This window comes from Lissotriton vulgaris, chromosome 4_1 (assembly GCF_964263255.1).
Source record: "Lissotriton vulgaris chromosome 4_1, aLisVul1.2, whole genome shotgun sequence".
NCBI classification, from domain to species: Eukaryota; Metazoa; Chordata; class Amphibia; order Caudata; family Salamandridae; genus Lissotriton; species Lissotriton vulgaris.
The window spans coordinates 325,270,361-325,285,724 of NC_141691.1; the positions used below are offsets into that span (position 1 = coordinate 325,270,361).

At 45.6% G+C, this 15,364-nt stretch overlaps 1 protein-coding gene across 11 annotated transcripts in view; it reads right to left on the reverse strand.

Annotated features, from left to right (window-relative positions):
- PHF6 (PHD finger protein 6) overlaps positions 1 to 15,364 on the reverse strand; it is a 271,288-nt gene that overhangs the window by 104,421 nt on the left and 151,503 nt on the right. For all 11 annotated transcript variants that reach the window (XM_086918695.1, XM_086918694.1, XM_086918693.1 and 8 more), the window contains one exon: positions 10,507 to 10,650. In XM_086918695.1, the coding sequence (XP_086774821.1) occupies positions 10,507 to 10,650 (144 nt within the window). The remainder of the gene's footprint in view (positions 1 to 10,506; positions 10,651 to 15,364) is intronic.

Sequence of the window (15,364 nt, forward strand, 5' to 3'; positions counted from 1 at the left end):
CCCCACAGTATCCACCAAGAAACTACTCCGGACGTCACCACCATGGGGAAACCCAGGGGCATACAGCCCACCTTGGTACCCGAGACAGCCCCCCGAAAACATGCCACACACGCGGGCATGGTCGCAATCTACCGCACCGCCAGCCGACCCAACTCTCTCGGCGAAGCTCGACCAGGTGCTGGCGGCCATCGAATTGTCCCGGCTGTCCATGGAGGAGCGACTAGGCACCCTGACCACGGACATCTGCCTGATCCGCAACGATCACCGGAAACTCGCGGATAAAGTGAGAGATGGGGAAAAGACACTGGCCGATCTGCAACCCACGGTCAAACCACAGCAAACCACACTTCAGGAGGTCCTGCATCGAATGGCGGCCCTGGAGGAATGCGCAGACGACTTGGAGGGCCGTTCGACGCTGCAACATTCGCATCCTAGGCCTACCGGAAGGAATTGAGGGCCTCCACCCCTTGGACTACATGGAAACATGGATTACATCATTCACCCCGGCCACTGACCGCACTGCGGTCTTATCCATAGAACGCACCCACAGGGTGCCAAACAGGAGATCGAAACCGGGACTCCCCCCCAAGACCGATGCTTGCAAAATTCCTACACTTCCGCGACCGTGACGCGGTGCTTCGAGCGGCTCGGACGGCAGGTCCCTTGCAAGTGGAAAACAGTCAGATCATGGTCTTTCTGGATTACGCACGAGCTATCCAACAACAGCGATCCTCCTTCCTCGACGTCAAGAGGTGCCTCCGGGCGAACAACATTCAATACTCCCTGCTATACCCGGCGTGCCTCAAGATCTTACACAAAGGCACTGCCATCTTCTTTACCACCGCTGAAGAGGCGCAAGATTGGGCGGACCAACATTGTCCCTCACAATCCAGGGCGGAGATCCAACGCAACCCCTGTCCCAAACCACCAGCAAAATCTAGAAGACTAGGCTCGAGACGATTACGCCAGGGAACCGCCAGCAGGACTGGGTCCTCCCCCTCGGAATCCCCGGACCTGACACAGATCGTACGGGAACGCCGAGAAGCCCTACAGGCTGTGATCGATTTACAGGCATCGCCCCTCATGCAGGACTTTGATCGGCCCCCGCACATCTTCTCATCGGAAGGAGACAACGATAGTGATGGCACAGTGTCCGGCGGTGGCTCCACCACCCCTCCCCTGGTCACCCCACAAACAGCGGATGCTATCCTAGATGGACAATCGGGTGCATCTTTGAAGTGATTGTATTTCATTACCGTCCTTGTGGACGTCTGGCTCACACAGCTGTGTTTCATCCTTAACACGGCTCTCCTGCCACCAATGTACAATGTTGGCTCACGCGCGACATTCACCACTCCTTCAAAGGCCTGATCCGCACACAGCCTCGCAAGTACACATGCTGCCGCCCCCGCAGATTCTTGTTATACCCCCGCCCCCTAGTAGGGTATTCGTTTGGATATGTCGCCACCGGTGACAAGTCCTATGTATTCGGACTGCTTCCCACCCCCAGTTTCATTCCTGGTTTACTATGGTCCCACCCCGTTTAAAAGCATGGTGCGTGTCAGCGTACACTCACTACCCTGACATTAGTCCTGACGGGTCACATGGGTGCTTTCCCCTTATAGTGTACATGTTAGACGATGGCGGCATCACAATCGGACATTAACGTCGTCACACTCAATGTCCGGGGCCTGCACACACCATGGAAACGCTACTCCGGGTACTCTTACATTAAACGTCAGACTGCCGGGATAGCACTCCTACAGGTAACCCACTTTACCAGCAACTAATTGGGCAGATTACAGGCAAAATGTTGCGGCACAATTTGCGCTACAACTTACTCCGCGTTTGCACGGGGTGCCCTGATCTGGGTCAAACCAGGGACCCCCTTCCGAGAACTTCGCCGGGTGATCGATAGGGAAGGAAGATACGCTCTACTCGAGGGGCCCCTCGATGGCCAAGCAGTCCTTCTGGGTAGCATTTACGCCCCTAACGTAGAGCAGGATAAATTCAGGGACCACCTCACGGGAATCTTAGCCCAGTTCACCTCTACACCTTGGCTTCTGGGAGGGGATTACAACTGCACACTCAACATCACCCTAGACTGCTCACACCCCCCGCCCCAGCGCTTCCCGGCTCATAAGCAAACGGAGAAGTTCCAGGCTTGGGCCCTGCATTGGGTTCTCACAGATGCATTGCGACACATTCACCCGCACACCCGCTTGTACTCCTTCCACTCTGTCCCCCATAACTTACGGGTACGCCTAGACAGGTTCCTCTGCTCCGCGCCGATTCTCCCCAAAGTCGTCTCAACGGATTACATGGGTAGGATCGTTTTGGATCATGACGCCGACATCCTGCGACTCAACTGGCGCCCCCCACACCCTTCAGTTCCCACCTGGCGGCTACCTTGGGAGTGTCTGACTGACCAGGTCTTTAAACACGCACACAGGCAGAGCATACAAAACTTTTTTACCCACAATGCAGGCTCAGCTTCGTCCCTGTTGGTAGAGTGGGATGCATTCAAGGTGGTGGCTCGCGGGGAATGCATCAAGCAAATCACCAGGGTTAGGCGGACACTAGAGCAGGCGCTCACCAAAACGGAACATCGCACCATGGTCACCAAGCGAGACGACCTCTCCGAGGAGCATGCTGCACTCACGGCAGAGGCTTAAACGGCCTATCAGTCGGCTTGCGCCGACCTCCGCAAATACAATTTTAGGGCATATGCTGCCCGAGTACATAAAGATAGGGATAAATCCGGCACAATGCTCGCCTGGTTGGCGCGCCAAGACACCGAGATCCGACCGATCACGGACATCATCGCTCCTGATGGTACCCTAGTGCGCTCCCAACACGAAATCCTCCTAGCGTTCCAACATTATTATGCGGCGGTATATAATGCCCCACACATAATCTCACATTCCTCGGTGGACCATTTTCTTGACCCATTGACATTGCCTACGATCGCGGATGCTACCAAACGGACGCTGGATTCCGCGATAACATCTACGGATGTCACCCACGCGATACGCGCCCTATCCCGTAATAAGGCCCCAGGCCTCGACGGGCTCCCGCTAGAATACTATACAACATTTTCCCCACTACTAGTACCGCAACTAACTTTGATGTTTGAGACAGCCCTCGAACAAGGGAAGCTGCCACATTCCCTACGGGAGTCTGTCATAGTGACCTTTCTAAAACCACACCGGGATCCACAACTTATGTCATCGTATCGTCCCATCACACTTCTGTCGGCCGACTGGAAAATATTGGCCGATAGATATATTCAAATTATACGCCCCCTGGTACACCCGGATCAATGTGGGTTCGTCCCGGGCAGGAACACATCCCAAAACATTTGTCGTATTTTTCACGTACAGGATCAAACGAAAAATCTGTTCCCATGATCTGTCTGCCTCACCCTAGACCTTGAGAAGGCGTTTGACACCCTCACTTGGCCATACCTGTTCTCCGTCTTGCGCCGGCTGAATATCGGCCCTGTCCTCACGGCGTACACGCAGCTTCTGTACACAGATCTTACCTCACAGGTTAGAATAGGGAAACACATCTCTGCGACCTTCGCGGTACAAAAGGGTAAGAGGCAAGGCTGTCCGCTCTCGCCTCTCCCTTTCGCCCTTGCGGTCGAACCCCTAGCCATTAGATTGCGTCAGGAGGGTCTCCACTGGGGCATTCCACTCGCAGAGGTCACTCACAGCGTATCCATGTACGCTGATGACCTCTTGATTATGTAAGAGACATCTTGGACAACCTTACTCCCATATGGTCGGCACTCCGAGTCAACTGGGACAAGTCCACAGTATACCCATTTCATCCTGACTTGCCCCCTGGTGACATCTGGATAGGGACACAGAAAGTGCCCTGGACAGCGGAGGCCCCTCGATACCTCGGGATCCGTCTCTACCACTCCCCGACCGATCTATTTGAGGGGGAGCATTGCAGGGCGCTAGCCGGCATCCGATCGGCGGTCGGCTTTTGGTCCGAGCTCCCACTCGCCCCGATTGGTCGTGTAGCCTTAGCTAAAATGATCATGCTCCCCAGACTCCTGTACCACTTCGTGAACCTACCGGTCATTTCACCCAGAACCTTTTTCCGCGACCTTGATTCTCTCCTGAGAACACTCATATGGGGATCGGGCAAGCACAGGATAGCGCTAAGGACACTGCAACTGACTACCACCCAGGGAGGCCTAGGAGCCCCATCTTTCGAGTCTTATTTCCTGGCGGCCCAACTCCAGTGGTTATCTTACTGGACGCAGGGGCGATACAGGAGCGAAACACATACCCCGACAGGAGAGATCCCCATACCGGAACTCACCCGTCTCCTTCTTCCGGGAACAAAACCACGGCGTACATATCCCCTACAGGTGACGGTGGCGCGCCGATGCATGCTCAGGGTACATCGCATATCACCCGGTACACAAAGTTCAAAGTTCAAAGTTTATTATGTTTTGGCTCTCATCGAGGGCCACATAAAAGACGTACAACAAATTCAAAACCATTACAAATTCAGTCAAGATATTCCAAGTACATATGTCATTCGAGTCCATAAATCATTCATTAAAGTAAGCACAAATAAAAGCTGGCACAGTACCTGAGTAACATATTAATAAATATCTAAAAATCCTTTAAAAAATTTAAAAATATAGAAGCAGAACATTTCATTTGGAGGCCAATATAAAGATTGTACAAAAATATTTACATTAGATATACCTAAGCGAAGGCAGATAGGTTTTAGCCATTTAAGGCGCAAAGTGCGAAGTGCAGGGCAGATCAGCAGAACGTGCATACGGTCCTGTATACTTACATTACAAAAATTGCACATGTTAGATGAACCATGCCATTTAGAGAGAAGTACATTTAATGGCAATAGGTCATGACGAAGAAGGAACCAGAATCTTCTAATGCCATGGGGTAAGTTCCATAAAACATAGTTTAGTGCTTTTTTGGCAACATATGAGTTAAGGAGAAGATCACAACCCCCTTTTCCTTGTATTACGTTCTTATCAGTTAGAAAGCATAGTTCCCATGATGCCTGTTTTAACAGGATTTTTAGTTGTAATTGAGAGTGCAGGAACAGAGTACTTTCATCTAACCTCAGAAGAGTCACAGCTCTTCTGAAGTTCTTTACAAGTTGTGAAAACTCTTTAAAGTTGCCTAATAATTCACTTTTCAGTAAGGCTCTCATTGTCCCCGGTTCTGCTCTGGCGAGAGAGGCCACCCATCGTACCAGGGCACATAGACCCTGCACCCAACTGCCCCTTAGCCCAAACTCGAGTCTGCACGCTGCTAAAGAGCAGTTAGTGTTTAGGGAAGACAGGGATCTCAAAAGTTTCCCTTCAATTTTATTGCAGAAATCCCAGAGCTTTAGTTCAATGAGTTCAATACCATAAAGAAGGGTAGCGGGGATCTTAGCCCTATATACTTCAAGCAAACAGGCAAAGTGTCTTTTGCCAGTTGCTGAGTAGAGCGAATTTAAGCCTTTACCATGTGCTAGGGCCTTTCGGGAGCAGTGTTCAATGTGAGGCCTCTCGCTCAGGTTAGCCGCGATGATTTTTCCCAGAAAGGTGTAAGTTTTAACGACCTCCAGTTTTTGGCAGCCGATGTGCCACCCGAAGTCTTCCGAGCGGCACTTCTTTTTCCCCCCTATGCACATGATTTTACTTTTGGATATGTTAATCTTCATAGAGTGGGAAACTGCAAAGGCATGAAGAGCTTGCAACCTATTTGCCAGGCCTTTAGGTGTTAGATCTAGAAGGAGAATGTCGTCAGTGTACATCAAACAAGAAATAGAGGCCCCCCCTATCACTGGAGCAATACCCTCACAGACAGACACAGCAGCAGGTAAATCCTGCGTATATAGGGAGAACAAAAGGGGCGCCAGAAGACAGCCCTGTTTTAGGCCGTTTAGGGAAGGAATACGGTCAGAGAGACCCCTTTCACCCCCCTGCAGCACCCTACACCATGTTTCCGTATGTAATGTACGGACAAGATCTAACAAGTATGGGGGTACTCCAAGAGAAGATAATTTTCTCCACAGCGTTCTACGATCCACTCTATCGAACGCCGTGGAGAAATCAATGAAGGCTGCATAAACAAATCCCCCTCTCACTTTCGTATACTTGTCCGATATCACATGCAGGGTGGTTAAATTATCTAAAGTGCCATGTTCCCTACGGAATCCCGTTTGTTCGAGTGGTAGAATATTGTTCTCGTCAACCCAGTCGGAAAGTAGATTTAAGAGACATTTCGCAAAGATCTTGCCGACTGAGTCGAGGAGAGCAATCAGACGATAGTTACTAGGGATATCCCTTGCACCCTTCTTAAAGATGGGGACCAAGATACTACCCCTCCAAGATGCTGGTACCTTTTTCGACTCAAAACAGGATTTGAATAGAGGATGAAGAATTTTACTCCAAAGGAGAGGCTCCTGCTTCAGGACTGTCATGGGGAGTTCGTCCGGGCCCACTGCACCGGACGAGCGCATATTCTTTATGGCCGCTGCTATTATTTCCTCTGTAGGATAGTTAATTTCTCCTTCAGAGATTACATCAGGGAAGTTAGTATCCACTATAGTGCCATTCCCCCCATAAAGCTCCCAAATGTAGGAAGACCAGACATCTTCGGCAATAGGAATTGAACAAGGGGTTAATCTATTGCCACATCCCTTCCCGATTATGGACCAAAATTCACGGATCTTGCCATGCACTACTGCTTCCCTTAGGTTAATCCATACCAAGTCTTCCTTCTCCTTTTTTATTTTCGCCTTCAATCTAACTCTCTTTCTTTTTAACCTAGATACTTCTTTTTCCCGTTCCCCGGATCTACTTAAAAATTGGGCTCGTACTAATTTATTTATTTCTTTATTTAGTGTACTCAAAGCACTGGGCATGTATACCCGCTTCGGGGGACAACTAGCTTTTTTAACATCCAGGATAATGTTCCGCATGAAGTTTTCAAAACTGGCGATTTCTAGACCACACCAAGCATTCAGATCTGCTATAGTTTTACATAAAATAGTATGCACCCCAGTAATTGCAGATGGGTTCCAAAAGCATCTACCAGAGGAAGCATGAAAGGCTGTATCTTTACTATTAATAGACCATGATGCCGTACTAGGTGGTTTTAAGGAAATAGCCAGGAGGATTATATTGTGATCACTCAATGTCGTGGGAACTATAATAAGGTCCAGGATGCGCGGGAATATATCATAATCCGATATCGCATAATCAATTATGGAGGGCTTACAATAAGAATTATGCGTAAATTTCGCAGGTACGTCAGAGGGGAATCTCCCATTTAAAATAAGTCCCTCGACTGTCGATAATTCCTCGAGAAGAATCTTCCCTCTTTTGCTAGTTGCTATTTTATCTGGGAAGACGGATTGTGGGATAAAGTACGCCTCTTCTTTAGCTTTGTTTCTAAACAGGTTGATACTGGAGTTAGATATTTTACAATTTAAATCGCCCACTAATATGACTTGTGGAGAAGGTGTTCTGTTTTTAATGAGGCCAATATATTGAAAAACCTGCTTCAACACAGAAGTAAAACACTCTTCTGGAGGAATATAAGCATTAATAATAACAACAGACGTCATCTTAGGAAGAGTGGGAAGATTTGCTATGGATATGGCTTGAAAGAGGTTACTAGGGTCAGTATACTGAGTAAATTTCCAGTTCACTTTATTTGATAGCAGGCACGCGATTCCCCCTTTAGCATGGCCTTTCTTGGAAGCAGCAGCCGGAACTTCCAACACAAAGTAGTCATTTCTAACATCAATTTTATTGGTGCACCAAGTTTCTTGAATACAAATCACGTTTGCACCCAACGTGAATAGTAACTCGAATTTCTCTGGGCTACTGTGTATCCCGGCTGCGTTCCATGAAATGATTTTCAATTGGTTATTAAAGATGCTGAAATAATTTAGGATTATCTGTGGATTTGGAAGATAGAGCATTATGCAGCCAATTCCACCGATTAGAGTCCTCTATCAAAGAGGAATTCTGAGTCAGTGGGAGTGGTTTTATCTGGGACACTAAACGTTTCCCTTTTGCTACCCAAATCTTTAAGTCTTTGAAGGATGAAACAACCCCAGTTTGTTTATCATCTTTTTGGGTCATTCTATAAGACGCATCTTTATATCCAAAGTTCAGTATTGGTAAAACATCAATGCCTGTGCATTGGAAACACTCTGCCTGTTGCAGAACCAGATTTACGATTATTTTTGAATAAAATGTAACCCTTATACTCGAAACACTATTTCCCCCTAACAAAGATACTAACTCAATATCACTTGATTGAATAAGATGTAACTTATCCATTTCACTAAAGCGTTTGAGTAGCCATGATCTATTTAATGGTAGATCATTATCAAATAGCGGAAAAAAAGCCAACACATTAGTGTCCACAAAAGATATAGCCTCTTTTCGCTCAAGAGTGGGAATTGGCGACTCCTCTACCCCCACTGTGATAGTAAAAGGAGAGGCCAGTGGGTTAAGTACCCCGGAATTAACTGGATTAACATTCCTTAGATCCGATTCAAGGGAAGGTTTTGAACCCACACCAACTTTTTGTGTTAGGACCTCCCTAATCGTGGGTAGAGAGTTTCCAAGGGTCTCTGAAGTATGGGAGCTAAGACTGACTTCCGAAGCCTCCCTTGCAGTTGATGGAATAAGTTCAGTGGCTTTATTTTCCCCATCACTTAGATGTAAAGAGTCTTGAAAAATAATCCGCCTCTGTCTTTTCTTCTTATGCTTTCGCACCGGTTTCCTTTTATTTCCTTTGTATTTTTTGTGTTTTCCATTTTTTTCCCTTACTTCTTGGTTAACCTCGGCAATTGCTTTTTTATTTTCCGCACAGAAGATAGGAAAAAGTTCTTGAGGTACCTGGCAGCCAAGGTTAGGCATAATTTCTTCCTCTATCTCTAGATCCACATTCATAATACAATTGGTTGCAGCAGTTATGGGTGAGCCCTTAGCACTATTATTGTGTGCTACAACTTGTATTGGTTCAGGGACCTTTAACTTGGAGTTTTCTGTACACACCTCCGTTTCCCCTTTGTTCAAGTTAGTAACATACGAAAAGATTGGGGTGTTCTTCTTTTCCGGTGCTTTTTGAACTAAATTTTCCAGGATTTGTGTGACAGAGTCCAAGATGCAGTCCGAGCTGCCTACAAATTTCCCCAGTAGAAACAGAATAGAGGCTAACAGGTGTTCCAAGGCTATAAGGGATTCCGATAAAGGTTTGTCTCCAGCCCCGACTGTAGGACAACTGCCCGAAAGATTGAGAATCGGACTCCTAGAAGTACTTAATAAATCAGACATACCTTGTTTATTTACAGAGGGGGTACTACTATAGAGTTGGAGCCCAGATGGGGTCGCCCCTCCTAGGGGTTTATTAATTTTCGGAGCATCCGGGCTGTCAGGTTTCACATAGCGGCCACAGAGTTCGAGGTCAATAGAAAGTGGTAGTGAAGCCTGACCATCCATGCTGTTCAGGGGTGACTCCAAAAGAGGGACGGAGTTATTAACTGGATTGTCTTTAAGAGAGAGTGCAAGAGAATCTACAACCCCACCCTCCTCAGAGTGCACAATACAGGGAGTGTCAGTGAGTATCATCTGTGATGGTTCAGAGATTACAGGAAGAGCGTTGATATCCACAGCTTGCGTATAGACCTCTTGGTTGTTTTGGGCTGTGGTATCGTTTCCACCAGTCAATAAGGGATTATCCACCGGTTTTTCCCATAATTCAAAAAGCTGGCATTGACCCTTTAGCAGCTGGTTATTCATCGATTTATTTCGCAAGGGATTTGATTTTGTTTTGGCACAGGTTCTTCCTCCCACCATTCTCCCAGAGCGAAGTTTTTTAGTCAGTGGAGGCACCGACGGTGAGGGTCGGTGACCGACATCAGTCGGTCGCAGTCCCCACAAGGCTTGAAACCTGGCATCCCTATCGGTACCGATCGGAGTCGAAGACTCTAAGAATGATCAAAAAGATCTCAAAAAGTTTAGTCAAAAAGTGACTAAGGTACCACTTTTTCCGGATCTGCGGTGCTGGCGTGGAAAAAAGAAGCACTGACGTCAGCACGCGGAGGCTGCGTCTAGGTACTCCGACGACGTCATCACGGCGCCCACGACGCCGACGACGGACGCGGAGCCGCAGACGACGCCTACCGACGCGCAAGGGTACTGCTACGCAAAAATTTCCGGATCCAGTCTGACGCCTTGGCATATTCTAAGGTAAGGAATCTATCACTAACGTGTCTCTATCAGATACACACATATCTAGACAATAATAATACACATCCATGGCATTAACATCAATGAAATAATGTGAGACTTTGATACTTTAAAAGGGAACTCTACGGTAATAGGACTAAACTAATGTATGACACTAGTTTAAAGCACCACCACAACTAATTTTCATGTAAGGACTAGACAATATTGGCTAAATATGCTCAATGTTTGAGGGAAACAACTTGCCTTACCATGCACTTGTAATGGGCTGCTGCTTTTTTTGCATTAAATACGTGGAGCTTGCCTCGGACTTCATTTTCCTCTTCACCTGCATGACAGAATCCACATTTCTGGCGGACATCACTGGGGCTTACTCTGAGTGGAGACCTGTCTCTCTAAATACATATATATAAATATATTTAAAAAAAGCATTGCAAGATTCAAGTACCAAACTATATGCAGTTAAATAAAAACATACAATGTACAGAATGTCAAGATAAATATTCATCTATACTACAAACTAACGAAAAGAACTACTAGGAAGCAAATAGGTTTTGCCTATACAAGATCTGTGGCAATGCAGTCTCCCTCAAAGAAGTAGAGGTTCAGGGATGGATGTGCTGTGAAACAAAGAGAGATTGAAAGCTAACGTACATTTATTTTTCATTAAGGTGGATGCATGTTACTCTATATGCATTTACCTAAAGGTGAAAAAAGAACAACATTTATAAAATATTTTTCTTTTAGCCTCGTCTTTGACCCCCACCCATCTCCACACTCACCTTTCCCAATTACAGTCAGTATTACACTCCCCTCACTTTTTACACGCTTCAAATGCTACATGTAAAGGTAGACAGCCGGGAAACGCATTGGTCGCGCTTCGAGGCCCCACTGTTTGAGGACCTCTGGTTCAAACCAATGGTGTCTCATTCTAAATCCTCTTGAGCATCAATGTTCATATCCATACAATACAGTTGGCAAGAGGGCATCCATCCCTATCCAAAGGAGTTGCCCATTCTTTGTGAAGCCAGTCACCTTAATGCAACCAATTTCTGGGCTTTACCATTCTCTGGGTTGTTTACTTTATGAGCTTGTGTCCATGATTGGGCAGGGGGGGAGGAAGGAATTTGTCCATCATAGTTCCCAGAAGTAATGGATTGTTTATGTTAGCTCGTATCTGTATAGTGCTGAACTGCTTCTTGTGTGGCACTGTAGTAACTAAACTATCTAGAACGATAACAGTAGCACCTGTGGAATTTGTTAGAAGAGCGTGGTGGCAGTGTGGCCCATTTTTGAGATGTCCTTGAGATGTTTGAGATCTGACATGTGGTCTGTACATGTAAATATTAGTTAGTCACTTATGATATTCATGCCAGTTTTATAAAGGTACTTGAGAAGGAATAAATTCCGTTTCACAACACCTTTTTATTTAAGTTAATGATCAACAAATTAATGTATGGTAGGTGTGTGCTATCCATTTGTTTCGATTCAAGCTCTATGTGCGATTATATGGATAGCTTGGTATCACGGGGTAGAAATATGCTGGAAAAATCTGATTATTTCAAGCGGTTGTGGTTGTCTGGAGTGGCTTTTTGTGCCCTAGGATGCTGTGTTAATATTACTTAATGGTGTTTTGTAGAGAGTGGAGGTTAACACAGTAGTTTGAAGCAAAAGCCATGTATTAAGCCTTCCGGAAGAAGAGGTATTTTTTTTTTGTGGAGTGGCAGAGAGCGCTAAAGATTTTGGCTTGAACTGGGAAAGAACAGCCATTAATGTATAACTTATTTAAATAATGGCCCTTTGATTTGGAGGACAATATCAGAGAGGAAACTGCATTGAGGACATTGATTTGGTTAATTTTTGCATAAAAAAACTTTTGTCATCTCTGAAGTGAAATTGGCTACCAGTGCAGTGTCAATGGGGTTTTCCAACATGAATTCAGGCCTTATGATGCAGGAGGATTCTAACTGTTAGGTTTTGAAGCTATTGAAATTTGTGATGAATTTTGGTGCCTGCAGGAAAATAGGTTTGTGCAGTTGAGATCAGAGAAAATACAAGGGTAGCTGTAGTTTAAGGTCTTTGGGAAAACCGTAGGTGTCAGAATATCCGTTTCAGGATTCTATGTATATTAATCGAGGGCTTTAGTAGGGAATCTCCTTGGGGTTCCAACATTGAGTCCACATCTAACAGGATTCCAAGGCTTTTCCCGTTGAGGGTAGTGTCTTTACTAGATCTACAGGCCACAGTGAGATATTTGTGTAAATGGCTAGTTTCCACGTCTGAGTATAGTTTTGGTGGTTCGCTGTCATTCCCTATTTGACTGATATTAGGCAAAAAAAAGTTATTGAGGGCATTGCTAGGCAGCTGAAAGTCTCAGGTTCTGTTCTTGACTTGATTAGGAAGGTTTCCAAAATGTCCTGGTTCAGATCCTTACACACACACAGTCTTGTATTCAGGTGGAAAGGTATTGTAATATTTCAGTAGTGAGATGTTGAATGGAACGGCGAGTTGGTAGCTCCAGGTGGGGAAAGCGTTTGAAAGTAAAGTCGCCATGGTTAACAAAGAAAATCAATCTAGGGTGTGTCTTGACTAGTAGTACCTTGAATTAGTGATGATTTGTAAATTGCTAAGCTCGAAGTCCTGAGATTAGCTCTGATAATGGGAGCAGAGTTGCAGAACCTCGTTGTGAAACTGTCTCTGTGAAAGTATTGGGAGGTAGGAAATGGAGACCTTATTGGTTGGTCTGAGTCACAGATTACCTGCAAAGCCAACTTTGATCCACACCCATCGGGGGTAACAAGTGCTATATAAATGCAAATCTTTCTTCCCCTTTTATCCCACTGCTATTCTTCTCACTCCAAGTAACTAACTAATATCCACCACTGAAATTACTTGATATTTCACCATATTATTTCACCACTAATCCTTTATAGGCTTCCTGGATAGCATGCGTCAACAAGCGCTATATAAATACAAACCTTTGTCCTCCTCTATCCTTCTGCTATCATTCCAAATCCAAATTACTGACTAACCTATCCAGCACTTAAAATGTACTTGCATGTTTCACTATACTAATTCAACACTAATCCTCTATGGGTCCCGGAGTAGCGTGCTACTCGCCGAAAAAGCACTTTGACACCTCGTCAGGGGTAGGAAGCGCTATATAAATGCAATTACAATACAATACAATATACAAGAATAAATCCTTGCAAACACGTCCTGCATAAGTAGACATGTACATGAGCACTTAAAGTGTCTGCAACAAGTGTTTGCATGTTGTTTGAGACACATGCACTTCATGATTCATTCACAGTTGGAGATACAAGCAGCTCAGCAAGGCTCGGAGAGCTCAAGATCTGCACAAACCCTTCTGTCTTTCTTCTGAACACGGAACATGCCTCAACCTCAACTGTCCCCACAAGGATTAGTTACTTACCTGTAATCCTAGTTCTCTTCCAGGGGTATCCTCATCAAAGTCATAAGCATTAGAATATACCCGCCCATGCGCGGGACCCCGGAAACAATATATTATATGTGCCCCACATATATATAGACATATATATGTAAATATATATATATATAAAAATAAGCAATTGCAGCCAAATAAAACAATAGAGCTGGAATATGCTGTGAAGAATTTCCACCATACAGTGTATTTTGCATTAGAAACATGAGAAACAACACCAATGCTTGTTTAGAAACTGTTTTAATGCTTAGAAAACAGTAGAAATTCTTATAACACACTGTAAGCATATACAGCTCCCAGGCTGCATTGCAAATACCCAGTCTAAAAAGACTGAAAAGCTAACTTGTAGCTGAATGTACTAAAACTGACGCCGTGCCTTTAAGGCACCTCTGCCCCTAGCTTCCCATCATGCCTCAGGGGTTACAGTTAGGTCAGTTGTTCTTTTCGGAGACTGAAAACCAAACCATGGTAATAACAGGTTAAAAACATCTCCTATTTAATAAACCAAGTCCTTTGCCCGGGGAGGCGGGAGGGTTGCTTATGACTTTGATGAGGATACCCCTGGAAGAGAACTAGGATTACAGGTAAGTAACTAATCCTTCTCTTCCAGGGGATCCTCATCAATAGTCATAAGCATTAGAATAGAGTAGCGAGCCTCACCTCATGCCTGCGGGCAAAGGAATCAACAGACAACATTCATATTCATAGGCCCAATACCCAAATAGGTTTCTCAAGGAGGCTTGCCCTACTTGAGAATCCTCTCTGGAATCACTCTAGGCAAAAATGCCTTGTAAAGGTATGGACTGATTTCCATGTAGCAGCCTTGCATATTTCTGACATAGGAATGTCATGCAAAAACGCTATTGTGGCTGCTTTCCCTCTAGTGGAATGAGCTTTGGGTGATTGTAACAAAGGTTTGCCAGCCAGCTGGTATGCTAGTTTGATACATGAGACAATCCATCTGGAGATGGATCTTTTGGCTGCTGCAAACCCGGTCCTCATTGAACCATAATTGACAAAGAGTTGGTCTGTCTTTCTGGTGTCCTTCGTTCTTTCTAGGTAAAACTTTAGCACCCGTTTAAGATCCAACGAGTGCAACGACCTCTCAGCTGGGGTCGATGGGTTAGGAAAGAACGAAGGAAGGGTAATCGTTTGATTTATATGAAAATCCGATACCACCTTTGGAAGGAAAGATGGGTGAGCCCTCATTACCACTCTGTTGTGGTGAAACACAGTGTAAGGTTCCTTGGTGCAGAGTGCTTGTATCTCGCTAACCCTGCGCGCAGAGGTTATTGCCACCAAGAAGGCCGCCTTCCAAGTGAGATGCTGCTCGGAGGCCTTGTGTATAGGCTCAAACGGTGTAGACATCAGCCTGGAGAGAACCAGGTTCAACTCCCAGGGAGGAGAAGGATTTCTCACAGGGGGATAGACCTTCTTTAATCCCTGAAGGAAATCCTTAACCACTGGGACCTGAAAAAACGATGTTTGTGTAGGTGATTTTCTGTACGCTACTATGGCGGATAGATGAACCCTAATAGAAGCGTATTTCAACCCTGATGTAGCTAAGTAAAGGAGGTATGGAAGGACTACCTCTTCTTGTCCTTTGGTGGGATCAAAGCCATGGTCCTTACACCAAATGAAAA